General features: G+C 42.4%; 1 protein-coding gene across 2 annotated transcripts in view; it reads left to right on the top strand.

Annotated features, from left to right (window-relative positions):
• Positions 1-18,629, top strand: part of RASGRF2 (Ras protein specific guanine nucleotide releasing factor 2) — a 248,493-nt gene that overhangs the window by 104,244 nt on the left and 125,620 nt on the right. For both annotated transcript variants that reach the window (XM_045074406.1, XM_045074405.1), the window contains exons 6-9: positions 5,125-5,204; positions 5,592-5,785; positions 11,591-11,700; positions 12,544-12,662. In XM_045074406.1, coding sequence (XP_044930341.1) covers positions 5,125-5,204; positions 5,592-5,785; positions 11,591-11,700; positions 12,544-12,662 — 503 coding nt within the window. The remainder of the gene's footprint in view (positions 1-5,124; positions 5,205-5,591; positions 5,786-11,590; positions 11,701-12,543; positions 12,663-18,629) is intronic.

Genomic DNA, 18,629 nt, shown 5'->3' with positions numbered 1-18,629 from the left:
ACACAAAGTCAATGAATTTTAACATGTAGTTGCCTTTTTCACTTAACGGTATATTCTGGACATCTTCTCATATTGACATCTAAAGAGCTTTCTATTTTATAAAAAATCACTACATTGTTTTACATTATATGAATGTGCCATAGTTTTTCTCTAGCCAGCCTTTGGAAAGGCCTCAGAGATAAGTTAATATTTGAATAAAGACTTGAGGTTGATGGGGAAGCAAGCCATTGGGCTATCTGGGTGAAGAGTGACACAGAGGAGGAGACAACCTGTACAAAGGCCTGAAGCTGGGGCAGACCTGGCTTGCTTGATTGACCAACTGCCCAAGGTCCATGTGGATGAAAAGTGGTAACATTGGACATTGTAAAGATGTTTGTTTTTACTGTAAATAAGATGGGCAGATACTGGTAGCATTTTGAGGAGAGAAGTAGCATCATATAACTTATGTTTTAAAATCTCACTCTGGTTTCTCTGTTGGGAATCAAGCACAGGGAAATCAGTTTGGTGGCTATTTCAATAAACCAGGTGAGAGATGACTGTAGCAGGGAGGCCTGTTAGGTGGCTATCCCAACAATATAGGCGAAGGGTGATTGTAATGGAGGCCGTGATAAATGGTTGGATTCTGGGTATATTTTTAAATAGAGCCAATGAAATTTCCTGATGAGTTTGATGTGGGGTTTTGAGCAAGGTCCAAGGTTTTTGGGCTGAACAACTAGAAGCATAGAGTTAACTACTCACTAAATGGAGAACACTGAGGTATAAACAGGGTTAGGGGGAAAGATAAAGAAATTTTAGTCTCAGACCTCTCAAGCATGAGAGGCTTTTAGCCATCCAAATGGAGAAATCAAGTGAACAGGGATTGGATATTAGTCTGGAGTTCAGGGAAGGAGTTTGGGCTGGAGATACAGATTTGGGGGTCCAATAGCATATAAAGAGTATTTAAAGCTGTTGGTCTGCATGAGAGTACCAAGGGAGTAAGCACAGATGAATGAAGGAAGAGGAACAAGGACTGAGCCTTGGGATAGTCCAACATTTAGAGATTAAGAAGATGAGGAACCAGCAGAAGAGAGTGAAGAGGGTAAGTTAGGGTTGTAGAATGAATCCCGGCAGAAGGGGTTGTCCCGGAAACCAAGGCAAGAGAGGGCTATGTCAAAAAGGTCAAATAAAATGATAACTGAGAACTGGCCGTGGGTTTAACACTGAACTTTTTGGTAACTTTGATGAGGGGCCAAAGACTCATTGGAGGGGACTTAAGAGATAATGGGGGGAAGGATAATAATTGGAGAGAGTTGGTATAAAAAACTCAGTGTTGCTGTAGAGAGGAGCCAGTAAACAAGATGTTTCTTGGCGGTAAATTTAAAAGTATAAACAAGTGTGTTTGTGTTTCAAGATGGGATAAAAATTACACTGAGAGCAAGTGGGCAATGATATAGGAGAGAGGGAGAAATTTCTGGAGCAATAAGCTTGCATAGACATAAGTGGATAGAACATGGTGTTCAAGTCAAGTTGAGAGCACAGAGAAGAAGAGAATAGTACCTTGACACATATGCCATTAGGAAGCAAGGATATGTGGTCATGGTGCTAATAGAAGGAAAGTGCTGGGGTTAGATAAGAGAGAAAAGGTGTAAAATAATGCAGTATAATTGCTAGGCAGCTGGAAGAGCCTACATTGCTCTGTTAGGCTGGTGGTCATAACTTTGCAGTGAGACTAGTCAGGTAAATGGCACTCTGCTCATGACGTTGGCAGACCACCGCGTTGGTCTTAGGTCACCTCTGGGGATTGGTTTCCATTGGATTGCCTGATCTGCCATCTGGAAGGCCAGGCTTGTCATATTGTTTAAAATTCAGATTCAGGATGTGCTGTGCCACTTCTTGGAAGGCAAGGCTATCAGCTCTTCACACAGTTAGTAATTGTTTACTATCCCTCGTCCTTAATGGGCATTTGAAGAGGTACGTTTTTATTTTTTTTTATTTATTTGTTTTTAAGATCTGTGTTTTTATTTTTCCACTTTTTTTTTTTTTTTTTGCTTTTAAAGAAGTTTTTACTTTTAATTCAAGCTAACATACTGAAGACGTATGTTTTTAAAGCAGAGGCTTGCTTATAGGGTGTTGTCATTGCTGCTATTTAACTGGATTCCTTTCCTTGCCTTTAAGTGGAAGGTAAAGGCTTCCAGTTATGGCAGGTCTTTTTTTTTTTAATTTCTTTTTTTTTTAAAGATTTTTAAAAATTTATTTATGAGCGAGAGAGTGAGCAAATGGGGGGAGGCACAGGGTGAGGAACAAGCAGACTCTGCAGGTGCAGAGCCTGATGAGGGGCTCGATCTCGTGACCCTGAGATCATGACCTGAGCTGAAACCAAGAGTCTGATGCTCAACCAACTGAGCCACTCTGATGGCCCGTTTTTTTTTTGAATTTCAGCAAAGTTTATACTTAAAAAAAAAACCAACAAAAAACCTCCCTATCTACGTGCAGGATTGTTTCATCTCTTTTCTAATCACCCAGGTATCAAAATATGAAAGTAGATATATCAGTTACATACATTTTCAATGTAGGAAGGTGGAGCCCCTCTCAGAGTGGAGGGAGTTCACTGCTTACAGAAGTTTTTGGAGAAGCTGGAGGAGTCACGTCAGGGAGCTGTCCCTGGAGCTTTGAGTTCAAGGGCATAGCACCGTATACCTGCTTCAGCGGTTAGCAGAGTACAGCCACCACCATTGCCACCATATCTGCCTCTCAGGTCCAGGAAGCTGTTGCCTAGAAACGAGGACAGTGAAGCTGGGTGCTGGAATGGCTTCTAAAACACGCACATCTCCACAACTGATTTTCAGCAACAGGAAGGTCTCCTCTGCTCCTGCTTTCCATGCCTTACCAAGTGCATCTGTTCGGTGCAAATGGTGGAACTGAACCTCTATCCAGAACTGCCTTTACAAGGGAGGCTGGGGAGCACAGCTTTAGCTCTCCATCCTGTTCACCTAGAAGGAGGACGGAATGGAGGTTAAAGGCTAATAAACCCGGCAATTGCACTACTGGGTATTTACCCCAAAGATAGAGATTCAGCGAAAAGAAGGGCCATAAGTACCCCAATGTTCATAGCAGTGCCTACAATTGCCACACTGTGGAAAGAGCCAAGATGCCCTTCAACAGACGAATGGATAAAGAAGATATGGCCCAAATATACAATGGAGTATTATGCCTCCATCAGAAAGGATGAATACCCAACTTTTATATCAGCATGGACGGGACTGGAGGGACTATGCTGAGTGAAATAGGTCAAGCAGAGAAAGTCAATTATCATATAGTTTTCACTTATTTGTGAAACATAAGGAATAGCATGGAGGACATTAGAAGAAGGATAAAATGAAAGGGGAGAAATCGGAGTGGGAGACAAACCATGAGAGACTATGGACTCCAGGAAATAAATGGAGGGTTTTAGAAGGGAGAGGGGTTGGGGGTAGGATGAGCATGGTGATGGATTGCATGGAGCACTGGGTGTTATATGCAAATGATGAATCAAGGAACCTACATCAGAAACTAATGATATACTATATGGTGACTAACATACACAATTAAAAAAAAAAAAAAAAAGACCTAATATATACAATACCCACCAAACTAGTTTTGGTTGAAATCCTTGAACAGCAAACACCACTTAGTTAACATTTCTATAAAACAAATATAAATTTTATCTTCAAGCAGTGGGTGTTTTGTTTCAGGGGCCATTTAGAAAAAGTTAAGGATTTCCCACTGATGTTTATGTAGTGGAATTTGACTTCAGCAAACCAAAGAGTCTCACTTACATGAATGAGTCTGTATTTGATTCTGTGGATGTGCTAGTTCAGAAAAGGTTGTAGAGGCTCACGCCAGTGGGTTAATTGTAATAAGGAGAAAGCAAAAGTTGCTTTGGTAACTACTCTTCTTGAACCTTTAAGAAATTTGGATCTCTATGCATTGGATCTATATTCATGTTCATATTTTAGTATCTCCATGTAGCCTTTGTCCTTCTCAGAGGATTCTTTCACATTTCCTTCTGGGAGTCTGAGGAGTGGTTACAGTAGAGTTCTGCCAAATCTTTGCTATGGATTTTTTCCCCTGTCTCCTGTCAAAACTTATTTTAATGAAAGAGAGACTCCTTTCCCTGAGTTAGGATCTAGAATCAAATCTAAATGGTAAAGGATCACAGCTAATTTTTTGATTATTCATTGAAGTGCTACATTCTAACAGTAGAAAGATGTTTCTATTATAAGTTGGTAAAGAGAGTTATATGACAATGATTTGGTACTTACTGTCTTCCAGTATTTGAAGCTTAGCTCAGAATTTTCCTTCAATTTTTTTTTTTAATCTATTATTTGACAGACAGAAATCACAAGCAGGCAGAGAGGCAGGCAGAGAGAGAGGGGGAGGGAGGCTCCCCGCTGAGCAGAGAGCCCGATGCGGGGCTGGATCCCAGGACCCTGAGATCATGACCTGAGCTGAAGGCAGAGGCTTTAACCCACTGAGCCACCCAGTCGCCCCCAATTTTTAAGATTGTCTGAAGGGGGGACTTATGGATGGCTCGTTTGGTTTAGCGCCTGCCTTTGGCTCGAGTCATGATTCCAGGGTCCTGGAATCCAACCCCGCATTGGGCTCCCTGCTCAGCGGGGAGCCTGCTTCTCCCTTTGCCTCTGCCTGCTGTTCCCCCTGCTTGTGCTCCCTCTCTAACAAATAAATAAATACAATCTTTTAAAAAAAATAGTCTGAAAGGTACATTGCTTTTTGAGGGCTAGTACAATCCATGTTATTATTTGGTCTACAGTCTGGAGGCCCTGGGAGACATATATATCATGTATTTATTAAGGTGTTAAAAACTCATGGGGCACCTGGGTGGCTCAGTGGGTTAAAGCCTCTGCCTTCGGCTCAGGTCATGTTCCCAGGGTCTTGGGATCGAGCCACGCATTGGGCTCTCTGCTCCTTGGGGAGCCTGCTTCCCCCCCTCTCTCTCTTTGCCTGCCTCTGCCTACTTGTGATCTCTGTCATCAAATAAATAAATAAAATCTTTAAAAAAAAAACTCAGTGGGCTTCTTTAACAAAATAGACATTTTACAATGACTGGATTGTATTATTTTCCCACTTTTTTTTTTTTTTTCATAGTGAAACGATCATGTTCCTTCATGAAATATTTCACCAAGGATTGAAGGCAAGGATAGCAAACTGGCCTACTCTAATTTTAGGTAAGTTCATGCTTTAAAGATAGAAGATTTTCTCTTAATATGGCAACAATTAAAGTAAAATTGCTTCAACATCATTCAGCCTGCGCTGTCTGAATTTCCCTGTTGACCTGTGAGCTTCCTTGGGTACCAGGTTTCAGTGCCCCTCCAGCCCTTTTCCCTGGCCTGTCATGGCGCCTGTGGGGCTCGCGTGGTGCCTGGCTCCCCAGGGGTACTCTACCAGATCGGTCATTCATGCGTCTGAACTGGAGACCCTGTGCCTGTGCACATGTGACCCTGGGGCTGGGAGCCGCTCTCAGCCAGTCTGTGGAGTGAACAGAGTCCCTTCTCATCCCTTCAATAATTTACCGAGCACAAAGAGAAACTGCCTTGTTCACTTTTCTTTTCCAGCCGATTTGTTCGATATTTTGCTCCCCATGTTGAACATTTATCAAGAATTTGTGCGTAACCACCAGTACAGCCTCCAAGTGCTTGCCAACTGCAAACAAAACAGAGATTTTGACAAACTCTTAAAACAGTATGAAGCCAACCCTGCCTGTGAGGGGAGGATGCTGGAAACATTCCTGACCTATCCAATGTTTCAGGTACGTCATCTGGGACGCACTGTGTAAGTCACTGATGGCAGTCTGGTTGGTGCTGATACCTCGGGTGACCACAGCAAGGTGTGCAGGGGTGCCCTGTGGGGAATTAGGGCCCAAGTACATCATCTGTCATCTTGAGCATGACACTGAGATAAACAAATACAGGCCACACATTTTCTGTCTGTGTAGTACAGGGAGGAAAGGCAGGCTTTTTTTTTTTTTTTTAAACCAGGCATTTTGGAAGCAATTAAATCAGGAAGGGTTTTTTTGCAAAGTGGCACAATTTTCTCTTTACAGAAAGATTCCACACAGACTTCTTCCATGGAGGCTCCTCCTCCAGCATGTTTAAAAATATTACTGGGTTTACAGAAATAGGACGCTCAGCAAAACTTTCAGTATCTGCTGGTTGCGTGAAAGACGCCTGAGGGGTGGAGGGCTGCCCGGAGAGGCTTTGTTTTCCTGCCCAGCCTCTCCGCCCTGTTCAAGTGGCTGTCGAAGCTGGTCTGGAGCTGGTCTGGAGCTCTGTGGAGCTACAGGAGGACGTGCCGGGTCACGGGCTGTGGACACACAGCATCTGGAGCACTGACTGGACTGGGGCGTACTTGGCCCCTAGTTGGGTTGCCGTACTGAGGCTGGAGCTCGTCGCACCCCCGAGGGCTTAGGCACACTTGTGTTCTTGCCTGTATCTAGGGCTTTCCCGCTAAGAGGCCTTGAGTGAGGGCCGCAGAGGCCAAAATGTGGATTGAAGCTCCTGCTCCTTTGAAAAGTGTCGATTCTGTTCTTTTGGACAGGCATTGAGTGTTCTCATTGTGGAATTTATGGGGCTTCTGGCCAGGTCCCCAGGCTGTCCTGTGGTAAACCGATTCTCTCAATCATGTGTCAGGGCTTCTGCGGACAGCTTCTCCCCCCAGAACAGGCATCGCTGACCCTGGCTGATCGTCTTGGAGCCTTAGGAAGAAATGTTGTTCTGGTTCATGGTTGATGGTCCTAGAGTTTGTCTGTCCTACTTGAAATCTTGGCAGTCACCACAGAGGTTTAGTAAGATTTTTAAAAACTAAAAGGATGCATCTGAAACAACTTAAATAGAGTGAAACTGTATAATGTTATTGTGTTCTTTCATGGGACGGATTTGTTTGAACTCTTTGCCCTTCTGAGGAAATATTTTGCAAGAAAAACTTCAACACAAAAAAAAGTTGTTTTTTTTTTAACCTTATAAAAATTGTAATTTAAGCTTTAAACTTATTTGGTACAATGTTCTGAGATTCTGTTTGAGTTGTTGGCAGTTACCTTTATGATTAAAATACCCCAAATTGTATTTTTTTGGCAACTTCATCTCAGGTGAATATTCAAAGGGAGAGTTGTGAAAGTCACATGGAACATTCAGGGAGGTACCTGGCTCCCTCTCTGACAGCCCATTTATGTCTTCCCAAACCCTATTTAATTTCCTCTCGGTGTCATTCTCTCAGTGTTCTACAATGCCGCAACTGCACTTGCACGTTAGGAGAGGTGACCAAACACAGTAGACTGTAGGTCCTTGGAAAGCCCTTCAGATCCTCTTACAAAGGTTGAGATACTCTCCTACCACACGCCCTCCTTTGCCCTGGAGTATAAGCCCCGTGAGAATAGCTTGGTTTTCATTGATGCCAAGGAATTCCCATAATGCAGGAAAGGACCATTGGACTGAGAATCTTTAGGAGACTTGGATGGTACACTTTTTAGTTGTACCATTGGTACAATTCTCAATGGTACACTCTTTAGTTGTACCATTGAGGAAAATAAATGAACCAATCTAAATCTTGTTTTCTTACTCTTAAAATTGAGGCACCTGAGCTCTAGTCATTTCCCATCTGACTCTGTGATCCCAGGGGGACTATATCGGTTCTGGAAGTTTGGGTAACTATGTGGCACTGCAAGGAGCCTGGTGTTTGTCCAAGAACCCTTACCCCAACACTGCGGTGGCCTCAAACCCTAGAATTTAGCTGAAGGGTCCGATGTTGAGATTCTCTGGCTTCTTCCAGACCAAAGGCACTGGTTGTGAGAGCCATTGTTCTTGGAGAAACCTCAAACTTGAATTTAGCTAAGTTTGTCCAGTCTGCAAGAAATGTACAAATTGAAAGAACACGGAATTGTGCTGTTTATTTATTTGCTTCCCTATAACTATTTTGAACAGAGCAAGAGGGAAAACCATCAGAATTTGCTCCTAAAAGCCTCATTCTCCTTGGATGTCTCTTCTCTGTCTTGTTGACTTGGTGTCTCCTTCCTGCCTTCTCCCTCCGTAGGAGTGACCCTATGGGACACTTGGGGGAAAATTGCCCTTTCTAGAAGCTTGAAGGTTTTCTGTCACTAGATTCAATCTGTCCTTCTTGTTCCTTTTGAGTTCTTTCACAAATGAGTCATGGAAGCGTTGGCTCCCTCAGAGGGTCTAACTCCTCTAAAGGGAGCCAGGTACCTCCCTGAATGTTCCATGTGACTTTCACAACTCTCCCTTTGAATATTCACCTGAGATGAAGTTGCTACTTCCCTCTGCTTTCCTGTGCCATGGTACGTCGCCACCTCCACCTTGCTCTAGTGGAGGCCAGAGGCGGAGGCACTATGGTTCTTTTGGTATAAGGCAGCCGTGGAGGGGCCTGACCCACCAAGGGCCCTCTGGCCAGACTTCTTGAGTCTAGACATGGTGGCAGAGATTGGTGTGGGCACAGGGGAGAGCCAATTGGCAGCTTTAGCCTGTGTATATATAGAAGAGAAAAGTGTGGGGCACCTGGGTGACTCAGTCATTAAGCATCTGCCTTTGGCTCAGGTCATGATCCCAGAGTCCTGGGATCGAGCCCTGCATCTGGCTCCCTGCTCCTGCGGGAAACCTGCTCGTCCCTCTCCCACTCCCTGTGCTTGTGTTCCCTCTCTTGTAGTCTCTTTCTCTCTCTGCCAAATAAATAAATAAAATCTTAAAAAATTAAAAAAAAAAAAAACCAAGAAGAGAAAAGTGTGATTTCTGGCCTCTCTGTCAAGTCCATTGCTACTGTTAATGTCCTATGTTGAGCTATAGAAGCATGGAGGAATTGTAGAATTTGGATGATAGTTCAGTTTGTTCTCAATTGAACTATCAGACCAATAAGTCCAAGTGTTGCCAAGAAAAAAATTTGTTATGGAAGATAATGTAGTCACTAATATAATTTTTAATTAGCAAAGACAGTGGCTTAATGGGTACTGTTTAAATTGGCTTCAGCCGCTCATGAGCCCATTGGGAAGCCAATCACGCAGTCTGCCCCCAATGAGGACAGTACTGTGAGATGTTCTCCAGAAAGTAGCCACTTGCAGCTCTGGCCACCTAGTCCCTGTCATTGGAGAGCAAGCTAATTAATGTCTACAGAGTGACAAGTATTGTTCCATAACTGAAAGGAGAATCAAGATTCGTCTGGAGTGCACTTACTGTGATTCTTGGTTTCTGGTGGGGAACGGATTTCTAATCGGCTCTTGAATATACACATGAGCTCTGTGGAGAGTCGTCCACTTCTCTGCAGAACATTCTTGCCCAGCTTTTTAGCAGCTTTAGGCTTGTTTGTTCCTCCACCAGAAAGGAGAAAGGGCCAGTCGCTGAATTTCAAATCCATCTACTTGAATCTTAGCCAAGGAGCTCTCTAAAATAGATTTAATTAATGGGGGAAGATCATGAAGCTATTGACTAAACTTAGTTTTGTGGGTTTTCAGTGCCTGCATTATAAGTGTCAGGCTCTCCCACTCCTGCCTTCTTTGTTATGAAAAATGTAGTGCATTAGCTGTTGATTGCCTGGATTTTCTTGGAGGACTGCTGACTTAGAAGCAAACTGGTATCCATCATGGCGTTGTGCAGAAGAGATGTGTGAAAGTCTACGTATCCCAGGGGCCTTTACCAGGGAAGGTTTTATGGAATGGAGAGACAGAAAGGGTCCTCCCCATGCTGTACAGGGGGAGGGATCTCCCTCTTCTACGGAGTCCATCTGTGCTTCCAAAACCTTGATGTGATGACATCTTCTAGGACGCAGTCCCAGAGTATCGGGGCAGATCCATGACTGTGCTGATGGCACTGCCCTTTGTGCTCATGCATAAATATGGGCCTTCAGCAGACGATACTGAGTAACCCAGCGAAGGCCACCACCTGCACGAGAGCAAAAGCAGACCTGTGGACTGAGCTGCCAACACCTCGGGACAGGATGGAAGGCGCTAGCCACGGCACCCTGGGAGGCTGTGTTACTTCCTTCATTCTCAGAAGTCCTTTTGAGGGCCCACCCAGTGAGACGCCAGGCCCCACAGAAGAGACCCGATGGGCTTGTGCACCAGTGAGAGCCATGATGATGGCTGGCTCTGGCATTGACTGTGAGACTACCTTGGGCAAGTTACCAGACACAAAGCTTCACAATTTGTTGCCACCTTTTTTCTATAAAATGGGGAAATAACCCTTACGTTGCTGTGAAGGTTTGGGCTGCCCCCTCCAACCTCGAGCTCCAATCTGACCCATAGTGGGCAGTGTTACAGTACCTGTGTTCAAGCATGTTATTTTTTATTCTTTTTAAGATTGATTTTAGGGGCGCCTGGGTGGCTCAGTGGGTTAAGCCGCTGCCTTCGGCTCAGGTCATGATCTTGGGGTCCTGGGATCGAGTCCCGCATCGGGCTCTCTGTTTCCTCCTCTCTCTCTCTGCCTACTTGTGATTTCTGTCTGTCAAATGAACAAATAAAATCTTAAAAAAATATATATATTATTTATTTATTTATTTGACAGAGAGAGGGTCACAAATAGGCAGAGCAGCAGGCAGAGAGTGAGGAAGTAGCAGGTTCCCTGCCGAGCAGAGAACCTGATTCGGGGCTTGATCTAGGGACCCTGAGATCATGACCTGAGTCGAAGGCAGAGGCTTAACCCACTGAGCCACCCAGGTGCCCCAAGCATGTTGTTATTAAAATTAATTCCACTGCCCCAGTTTTCTAAGAAATTTTAGTTTGTAAGCCAGTAGGAAATGAATATGTAGGATCACTATGAGTTGTGTTACACCTCTATGAGTTCTGTTAAAACCTTCATTGGGCTGGTGGAGTTTCTGCTTTTGACAGAATTCAGATAGTTTATCTAGAAACAAAAGTATAAGTAAATAATGTAATTAAACTATATTTTTACTGCTAGAAGGATGAGTTAAGGTAAAGTAGGATGAGAATGTGATAAAGGTGAATATATCTTCTCTCAAGTTTTTATTCTTCAAGAGAACATTGCAGTAGGATTGTGAAATTAAAAACAAAAATTGTGAGGTTGCCTGGATGGTTCGATCATTTAAGCATCTGACTTTGGTTTAGGTTATGATCTTAGGGTCTTGGGACTGAGCCCCATGTGGGGCTCCCTGCTCAGCTGGGAGTCTGCTTGTCCCTCTCTCTCTCTCTGTCTGTCCCTCCTCTCACTCACGCTCTCTCTCTCTCTCCGGTAAAAAAAAATCATGAATAAATGTATCTAAAATAAAGCTTACATGACTTGATAATCAGTGCATGTTTCCCTATGAACCAATTTTCAAATCTTATGATTAAGAGATATATGATTATATTAAAAAAAACTAAAGAAACAAGTGTTTCTCTGGAACATAATGTTTTGTCACTCTTCTCTAGTGTTCTTGATGAATGTGTGTGTGTGTGTGTGTGTGTGTGTGTGTGTGTATGTGTGTGAAGCTTGAAGCATAGTTCGTTTCAAAACTGTAGAAGTAGAGATGCGCTTCTCAGACATGTTGACGGCCCAGGAGAGAACGTCCCAGGGCTGCTCATCCTGACCTCTTGCTCATGCTGGCCCTTATTTGCATTTAGATCCCTAGGTATATCATCACACTTCATGAACTCCTCGCTCATACACCCCACGAGCACGTGGAAAGGAAAAGTCTGGAGTTTGCTAAATCGAAACTAGAGGAACTGTCCAGGTATGTGGAGAATGTATGATAAAGGCTTGTTTCAAGAAAGCAGCACACTAGTCTCTGTGGAAATCTACTATATATATATATATGTGTGTGTGTGTATATATATATATACAAATATATATATTTGTATATATATATATATATATATATGTCTAGGGAACAAGAAGCAAGACACAGTCCAGCTTCTCAGATTCGCCTGAATGTGAAACGCTAGCCCTTCAGATGGTGCTGAATCAGTATACACATTAATTTTAACCAAGAATAAAATACACCTTTGAAAATGTTTTTATAGCATGTGGGTTTATGTAATTGAGATTATAGGTGCATTTGGATTTAAGTTTGAAAATGTTAACATTTCTCTTTGCATAATAGGAAAATGATTTTTAGTTGTGTCTTTGTGTTCATATTTGGCAAGAAGCTAGAGAATGTGTATTTTGGATTTTTTATGACTTTTCACTGTTTCAGTGAATTATTTACATCTGTGTTCCTTTAGCTTATATGGAATAAATAGTATAGAGTTCTCTAATTTGTTCCACCTCTAAGAAATGGCATTATAATTTCAGTGAAGGAAGGTGTTCATAAAATAATGGGTTGATTTCCTGTTGCATTTATAAGCAGCATCCCCAGGGTGCTCATTGGTTGCTGGCCCACTTGTCATTTAGAACCATAACGTACATTGGCTTTGGTCTGGGTCGTGACCGCTTGAAGCTTAGAGGTCTGCTCTCCCCACAGCCCCAGTCACACTGATCCAAGTTCAACACTGAGCTTCCCAGGTAGCACTCTTTGCGTACCGGCTCAGGCTATAGATCTCTCTCCCTGTGGTCTGTCCGTGCTGTGTCTTGACAGGATAATGCACGATGAAGTGAGCGACACTGAAAACATAAGGAAGAACCTTGCCATAGAAAGAATGATCGTAGAGGGCTGTGATATTTTGCTGGACACCAGCCAGACTTTCATCCGCCAAGGTAAGTCCTCATTCAGTGGGCCCGTGGTCTTGGCGATATCTCTGACTGTCACATTATCACCGGCAGATCCCGGAAGGCATTTTGGAGCAGGTTTAACGTAGCTGTGCGATTGATGCTGTCCATGCAGGACAGCCCCATGGCCTTGACCGAGGCTGTGGTTGAGGCCCACCTTTGTGCTGTTTCTTTTCAGGGGCCATGAAAAACAGCAACACAATAATAGTAAAGCACGAGTGGGACAGTAAATTACATTCTGACTGGACTCTCCTCCTCAGTGGACCAGACATTCTCTACAGCTCCAAGGAGGACAGCTCGGTCTGGCCGATGAGAGTGGCAGTGCCGGGTGGCGACGATATGCAGGCCAAGGCCCAAGAGAAACTTGCGTTACTCAAAGCCCTCTCACATAGCAGTGGGGACAAGGTCCGAAGTGAACACAGCTGTCTCTTGTTCCCCTTCTTCATCAGCACTTCTGGATCAGCCCCACATGATATGATTTGATCCCCTTGGCAACTCTAGTTGAACAGGGAAATGTCTCTTGACCCCTGTCAGGCTTGGGTGACGATGAATGTGTCTTGTCTGTGGGATGGGTGCTTTGCCAGCATCACTTAGTATACGAAGCTTCTGAAATGTTGACACAGTAGAGAAGCAGCAGCCTCACAGCGCATCTCCCTTCATGGCCCGGAACCTCATCCTAAGTCCCTTTTCGTTGCTCAGGTGTTCAGAGGGAAGGGAGCATGCCCCATGGTGTTGGTTTGTGACGATACGTTGAGCACATTCATAACTTTGAACTTGGTGGCGTATACCTTTAGAACTAGGATTAACCTTTAATGTGGTTTCTGTTCCTAATGTGCCATTATCGCTTGAAGATATTTGCATTTCCGTTGCCTACAAAATGTGCTGCTTAGCATTTTTTTTTTTACCTCATCAAACAAGACATTGTTTGAGCTGCAAACATACATTTTTTTGCACAAAATACTTGAAAAAATGTAACGCGTGCTGTTCTGTTTTCCATGATTTATTTACAGAGAGAGAAATGACATATATGTTAATGTTTGGAAGTATATTTTAGGAAATGATAACTTTTCTCATTTGTGACTTTTGATAGTGATTTTTCTTTAAAGCTAATGCTAAAAAACATGAGGCCTTCCTAACCCCCTCGGTTCCTCCGCACAGAGTGTGCTCACACATGGCTTCCTGCCTTCCTGGCCCTTGCCTGGCTCCGTGCCTTCCCGTGCACTGTCCCCAGCTTGGGGACAGGGACTGCCCTTATCCATCCCTTCTGTGCCTATCAAAGTTTGGCTTGTCCTTCCAGGCTCAGGTCAGACTCCTCTAGGGAGCCTTTTACAATTTTCTTTTTATCTTACTCTCCCCTTCCCTCCGGTTAGAACAAATTTAACTTCCTCCTGGTTTTGAGGCCCCTCCCTCCTCATGCATGGGTTTCATCCTCTTGTTTATTACAGGTACACGTTGGCACGCTTGTCACTCCTAGCCATTGTAACTCTGGAGGGCTGTGTTTATGAATTCTCTCCTGCCTTATATGCTGCTACATACCTGAAAGATGGGCACCGGAGTAAATTGAATTGCTTGCTGAGTTGCAGTTTTGGTTGTTAGATGTCTTGTTTTGTATTTTTCTTGTATTTGGAATTCATGAAAAAAATACTGACTAGAGCTTTATAATATGTGAGAATGCAAACAAATGTTTCTGTAACTAGTATTTTATTTCTGAAAGGCCTTTTGATTGAAAAGTAGTATTATGCATAAATATTTATTTCTACAAACTTAGACTGCTCTTGTCTAAGTTTGAAAAAAGACATCTCTAATGAAAAATGCTGGAAGGCCGAGTATATTGAATAAGTCATTTTTTTTTCAATGCACCTGGAGGAAAAGCACTCATGAGCTGCCTCTCCCTTTGATTCCTGTCCAGATGTTATTGGTTGCTTGTTTGTGCCCCATGTTTAAAGCACTTCTGTCAGCTATTAAGATATCTAATGTTATTATTGTATTGATGTTGATATAATGATTTGTCTTTATAGTATTTTCCTGTATTTGCCTGGTTAGTGTGTTTAGGAATTATTCAATAAAGTTGGTTTTAAAAAACCAAACCTGAATGTGAAAGTAGAAAGGAATCCAATTATACATAACTTGGGAAGTGTACATTGTTTTGCTTTGGTTGTTCCTGTTATCACTTCTCCTAAATATCCTTAACAGACTTTAAGAAACCCAGTGAGGTGGGTTTCTTATCCTTTTAAACTTTGAAGGATTCTATTTTTTTTTTTTTTAAAGGGACAACAACTTAGCTCTAATTGTCCACTGGTATTTGTGTTATATACTTTTAGGGATGGTATGAGGTATGTTTCAGTGTGTGTGTGTGTGTGTGTGTGTATGTGTGTGGGGGTGTGTGCACAAATATATGTATAGTTTCGATCTTAAATGAATTCTTGTTCTGAGGACTAGAAAAAAGAGGCCATCGAGGTCATCCAAAAGGTCTCCTAGGGATAGGGGCATCAGCTAATCTCAACTGTCAATCTGTGGGAATTTACTGATTGAAATAACAGAATCTCTGTTGTAAATTGTTTCTAATTATTAAACAGTTGATGAGCAGGATGGAAAAGACTATATAGTATTGTGGTCAGATAATGTCATTTATTTTCTAAAATCTACTCAAAGTTTGTTGAACTAAAGTGTGAGAGTCCAAAGCAGTAATGGGGAGGCAGCATAACCATGTCACTGGAGGTCAAATCCTGCCTCCTCTACTTCCTTGCTGTAGGCTGGGCAATTCACTTAACCTTCCTTTGCCTCAGTTTGCTCTCCTTACATTGGAGTTAATAGTACCCAGCTTTTAGGGATGTGGTGAGGATTACACGAACTAATGGGACTCCAAGAGCATCTATCTAAACTAGTGCCTGTGAGAGTATGATGTAAATTTAAAAACCAAGATCTAAATTTTGCAATGAGTTTCTGTTTTTCAATAACATAAAATATATATGAATATTCAGTAGACTAGAAGGTGCTCTAAATTGACATTTTGCACTAAGCACATTATGCATAGTCAACATCTTGTGGAAATGTGAATCAGGATCCTTAAGTCAAGGTGAACAAGTTCAGAGCTAAATGCTTTGAGAATGAGACCTAGAATTCTGTGGTATCTTAATCATTCCCAGACTGGAAATTATGTCCTTTCAGTATAGCAGCGTTCTTTGGAATTGTAATATGGGGTCTGGAAATAATTGTACCTTCTCAAATACCTAACCAAATAACCTGGAAATGGCTCTTCGTTGCTTCTCAGTACTGAGTAGAATGAAGAATAAGGTCATTACCCAGTCTTGAATGCCACTCTTTTTGAATTAGTGATTGAATTAACAGAAGCTTTGTTGTAAATTGCCCCAATTATTAGGTTGACCAAGGATAGAGATGCAAGAGACTGTGTTGCAGCAATGGGCTGTTATTGAGGAATTACTAATTTAATACTAAGTATTCCTTTAATTTGTATTAACTAGAGAGGAATCTCCAAGTCTTATAGTTGTGTTGAAACACCAGGTCAAACTTAAAATGAAATGTGAGAAAAAAAAAAAAAAGCCACCTAATGTGTTTTTTCCCTTATGATTATTTTATAAACCAAATAATGGTGTTGAAATTGCTCACTTTTTATACTGATGTATAGACTTCTGGATATACATAATGTGCATAGCGAGATGAACAGTTACAGATCAAGCAGATTAGCATATCGTTACCAAGGAAACATTTATTTATTTTTTTACCTGAAAGGTGAAAATAACAGTATTACTAGTATATGAGCTAACAGTGTATTCTGTAATTTCTGTTTAACAAAATCATTAAATGCTAGAAGTGCTTAGCAACACACGGTATTAAGTCTTAATGAACTTGGCTTAGAACCTTTCTGAAAACGATTCCTACACCTGTTTATCCACCAGGATTATTTGTCTTAAGGTCCAGGCTTTCACTTTGCCCTAAATGATCTCACCACCACTCATGGCAAAGCTAGAATGTACTGTCTTCTCCCCTCCAGTTCCTTTCCAAGGATCAGCTTTAATGTTGCTGAATCCGCCGCTGTCTCCTGGTGGTGCCACTCACTCTGGTGTGATCTTAAGAGAGCTGCTTAGCCCCTCGGGCCTCAGTTTCCCCTTCTTTGAATGAGGGACAAGCCAGGTCCTCTGAAAGAGCTCCTCTGGCTTTCATTCCAGCTCCTGTACAATCCTTCTGCCGTTACTCACTCATTTACTTCTCTAGGCATTCTGCCTTCTGCTCTGCACCCGCCCTTTACTCTTGAAATTTAATGACTTGCTGCCTGCGCTCTCAGACAGCTTCCTCCCACTCGCCTCACCTCCTCCTTTCCCTTTCCCCTTGCCCATTCCCTTCAATGGAATCAAGCCTTCTCCTGCCCCGTGTTCCCCAGTCCCACACCCTCCCCCAGCACTCCTTCTGTGCTATTGTTTGCCCCACCCCCCAATAGCTGCCTACTTTGCCTCTGTCAGGCAGCCCCACTATATGAACCATTTTAGTGGAGTTTTCACCACTTATGGAAGTAATCTGTGCTCATTAAAAAACAATAAGTGCAGAAAATGTATGAGGTGGAAATGAGGTTGCCTGCAATCTCGTTTTTTTTTTAGTGCTGACTCCTGTTAATAGTAAAGAGTTGGATGTGCATTTAATGGTTCTTATGAGACTGATATGTGCCTTTGTAAGGCTGCATTTAGGATATTTAGTAGAAATATTGCTGACTCAAGGTAGTTCAGAAGTCAAGGTATTTGCAAGAATCATTCCTAGTACTTTTTAGTTTGATATCTAACTTAGATTGGAATTTTATTTTGTGGGGACAGGAGGTCATTATTAGGGTGAAATTATAAAGTCTCTGTACAGCTTCTCACATTGAATGGAAGACAGGTTTGCTCACAGAAATGCTCTGGTATAGACTTCATGACTTCTTTAACATTTAGATTCCACAAGGAATTTTTCTCACACTTTATTTATTTATTAAAATTTTATTTGAGAGAGAGGGAGCATGCATGAGAGCACGAGGGGGAGGAGCAGAGAGAGAGAGGGAGAGGGAGAGAGAGAACCCATACCTAGCTCAGAGCCTGTGTGGGTTTTGATCCCAGAACACAAGGTCACGGCCCGAGGTGAAATTAAGAGACATGCAGCCGACTGAGCCACCCAGGTACCCCATCACATATAATTTAAATATTACTTGAAATAGCTGCCCTCTAAAAACTAACTAAATGGCATTGAATTATATAATCTGTGTCTTTATGATATACATGCTTTGTAAATTTTATTTTTTAAATACAAGGTAAACTCTACTAAAATGCTCCTTGTCTATCTTCATGGCCTCAGGAAGAATAAATTCTATTTTCTTCTTATTATGTTGTTATTATTATGTGTAATTATACAGTATTATCTTATTCTTTTTTTTTTTTAAGATTCTATTTATTCATTTGACAGATCACAAGTAGGCAGAGAGGTAGGCAGAGAGAGAGAGAGAGGGGAAAGCAGGCTCCTTGCTGAGCAGAGAGCCCGATATGGGGCTCGATGTGGGCCTCAATGTGGGACTCAATCCCAGGACCCTGAGATCATGACCTGAGCTGAAGGCAGAGGCTTAACCCGCTGAGCCATGCAGGCACCCCTGTATCTTATTCTGAAGTAAATAAGTGCACTGAGATCAGATCACCAAGGGACAGATGGCAGAAGTGCCTTGCTTGAATTCCAGTTTGGCTTTCTTTCAAACTTATTTTAAATCTTATAGATGAAAATCAAGTCTGAGGTATTTTACAAAAGTCGTAGGGATTACGTGGACCCTTAAAACCCAGTTCCTTGTCTCTTCCGCTCTGAGTGTAGTGGGGGTTTACTTCCAGTGGTGCGTCGAATAAGTCCTTGGTATCTTGGGAAACAGGCCCTAGAATGGGTTGCATCAAGAACAACTCTCACTTGACAGAATTTTAATTGCTGTGTATT

This window comes from Mustela putorius, unplaced genomic scaffold (genome assembly GCF_011764305.1).
Source record: "Mustela putorius furo isolate JIRA1106 unplaced genomic scaffold, ASM1176430v1.1 tig00537350_pilon_pilon_pilon, whole genome shotgun sequence".
In the NCBI taxonomy this organism is placed as follows: Eukaryota; Metazoa; Chordata; class Mammalia; order Carnivora; family Mustelidae; genus Mustela; species Mustela putorius.
The sequence above is the reverse complement of the archived record's forward strand: the minus strand, read 5'-3'. Positions and strand labels throughout refer to the sequence as shown.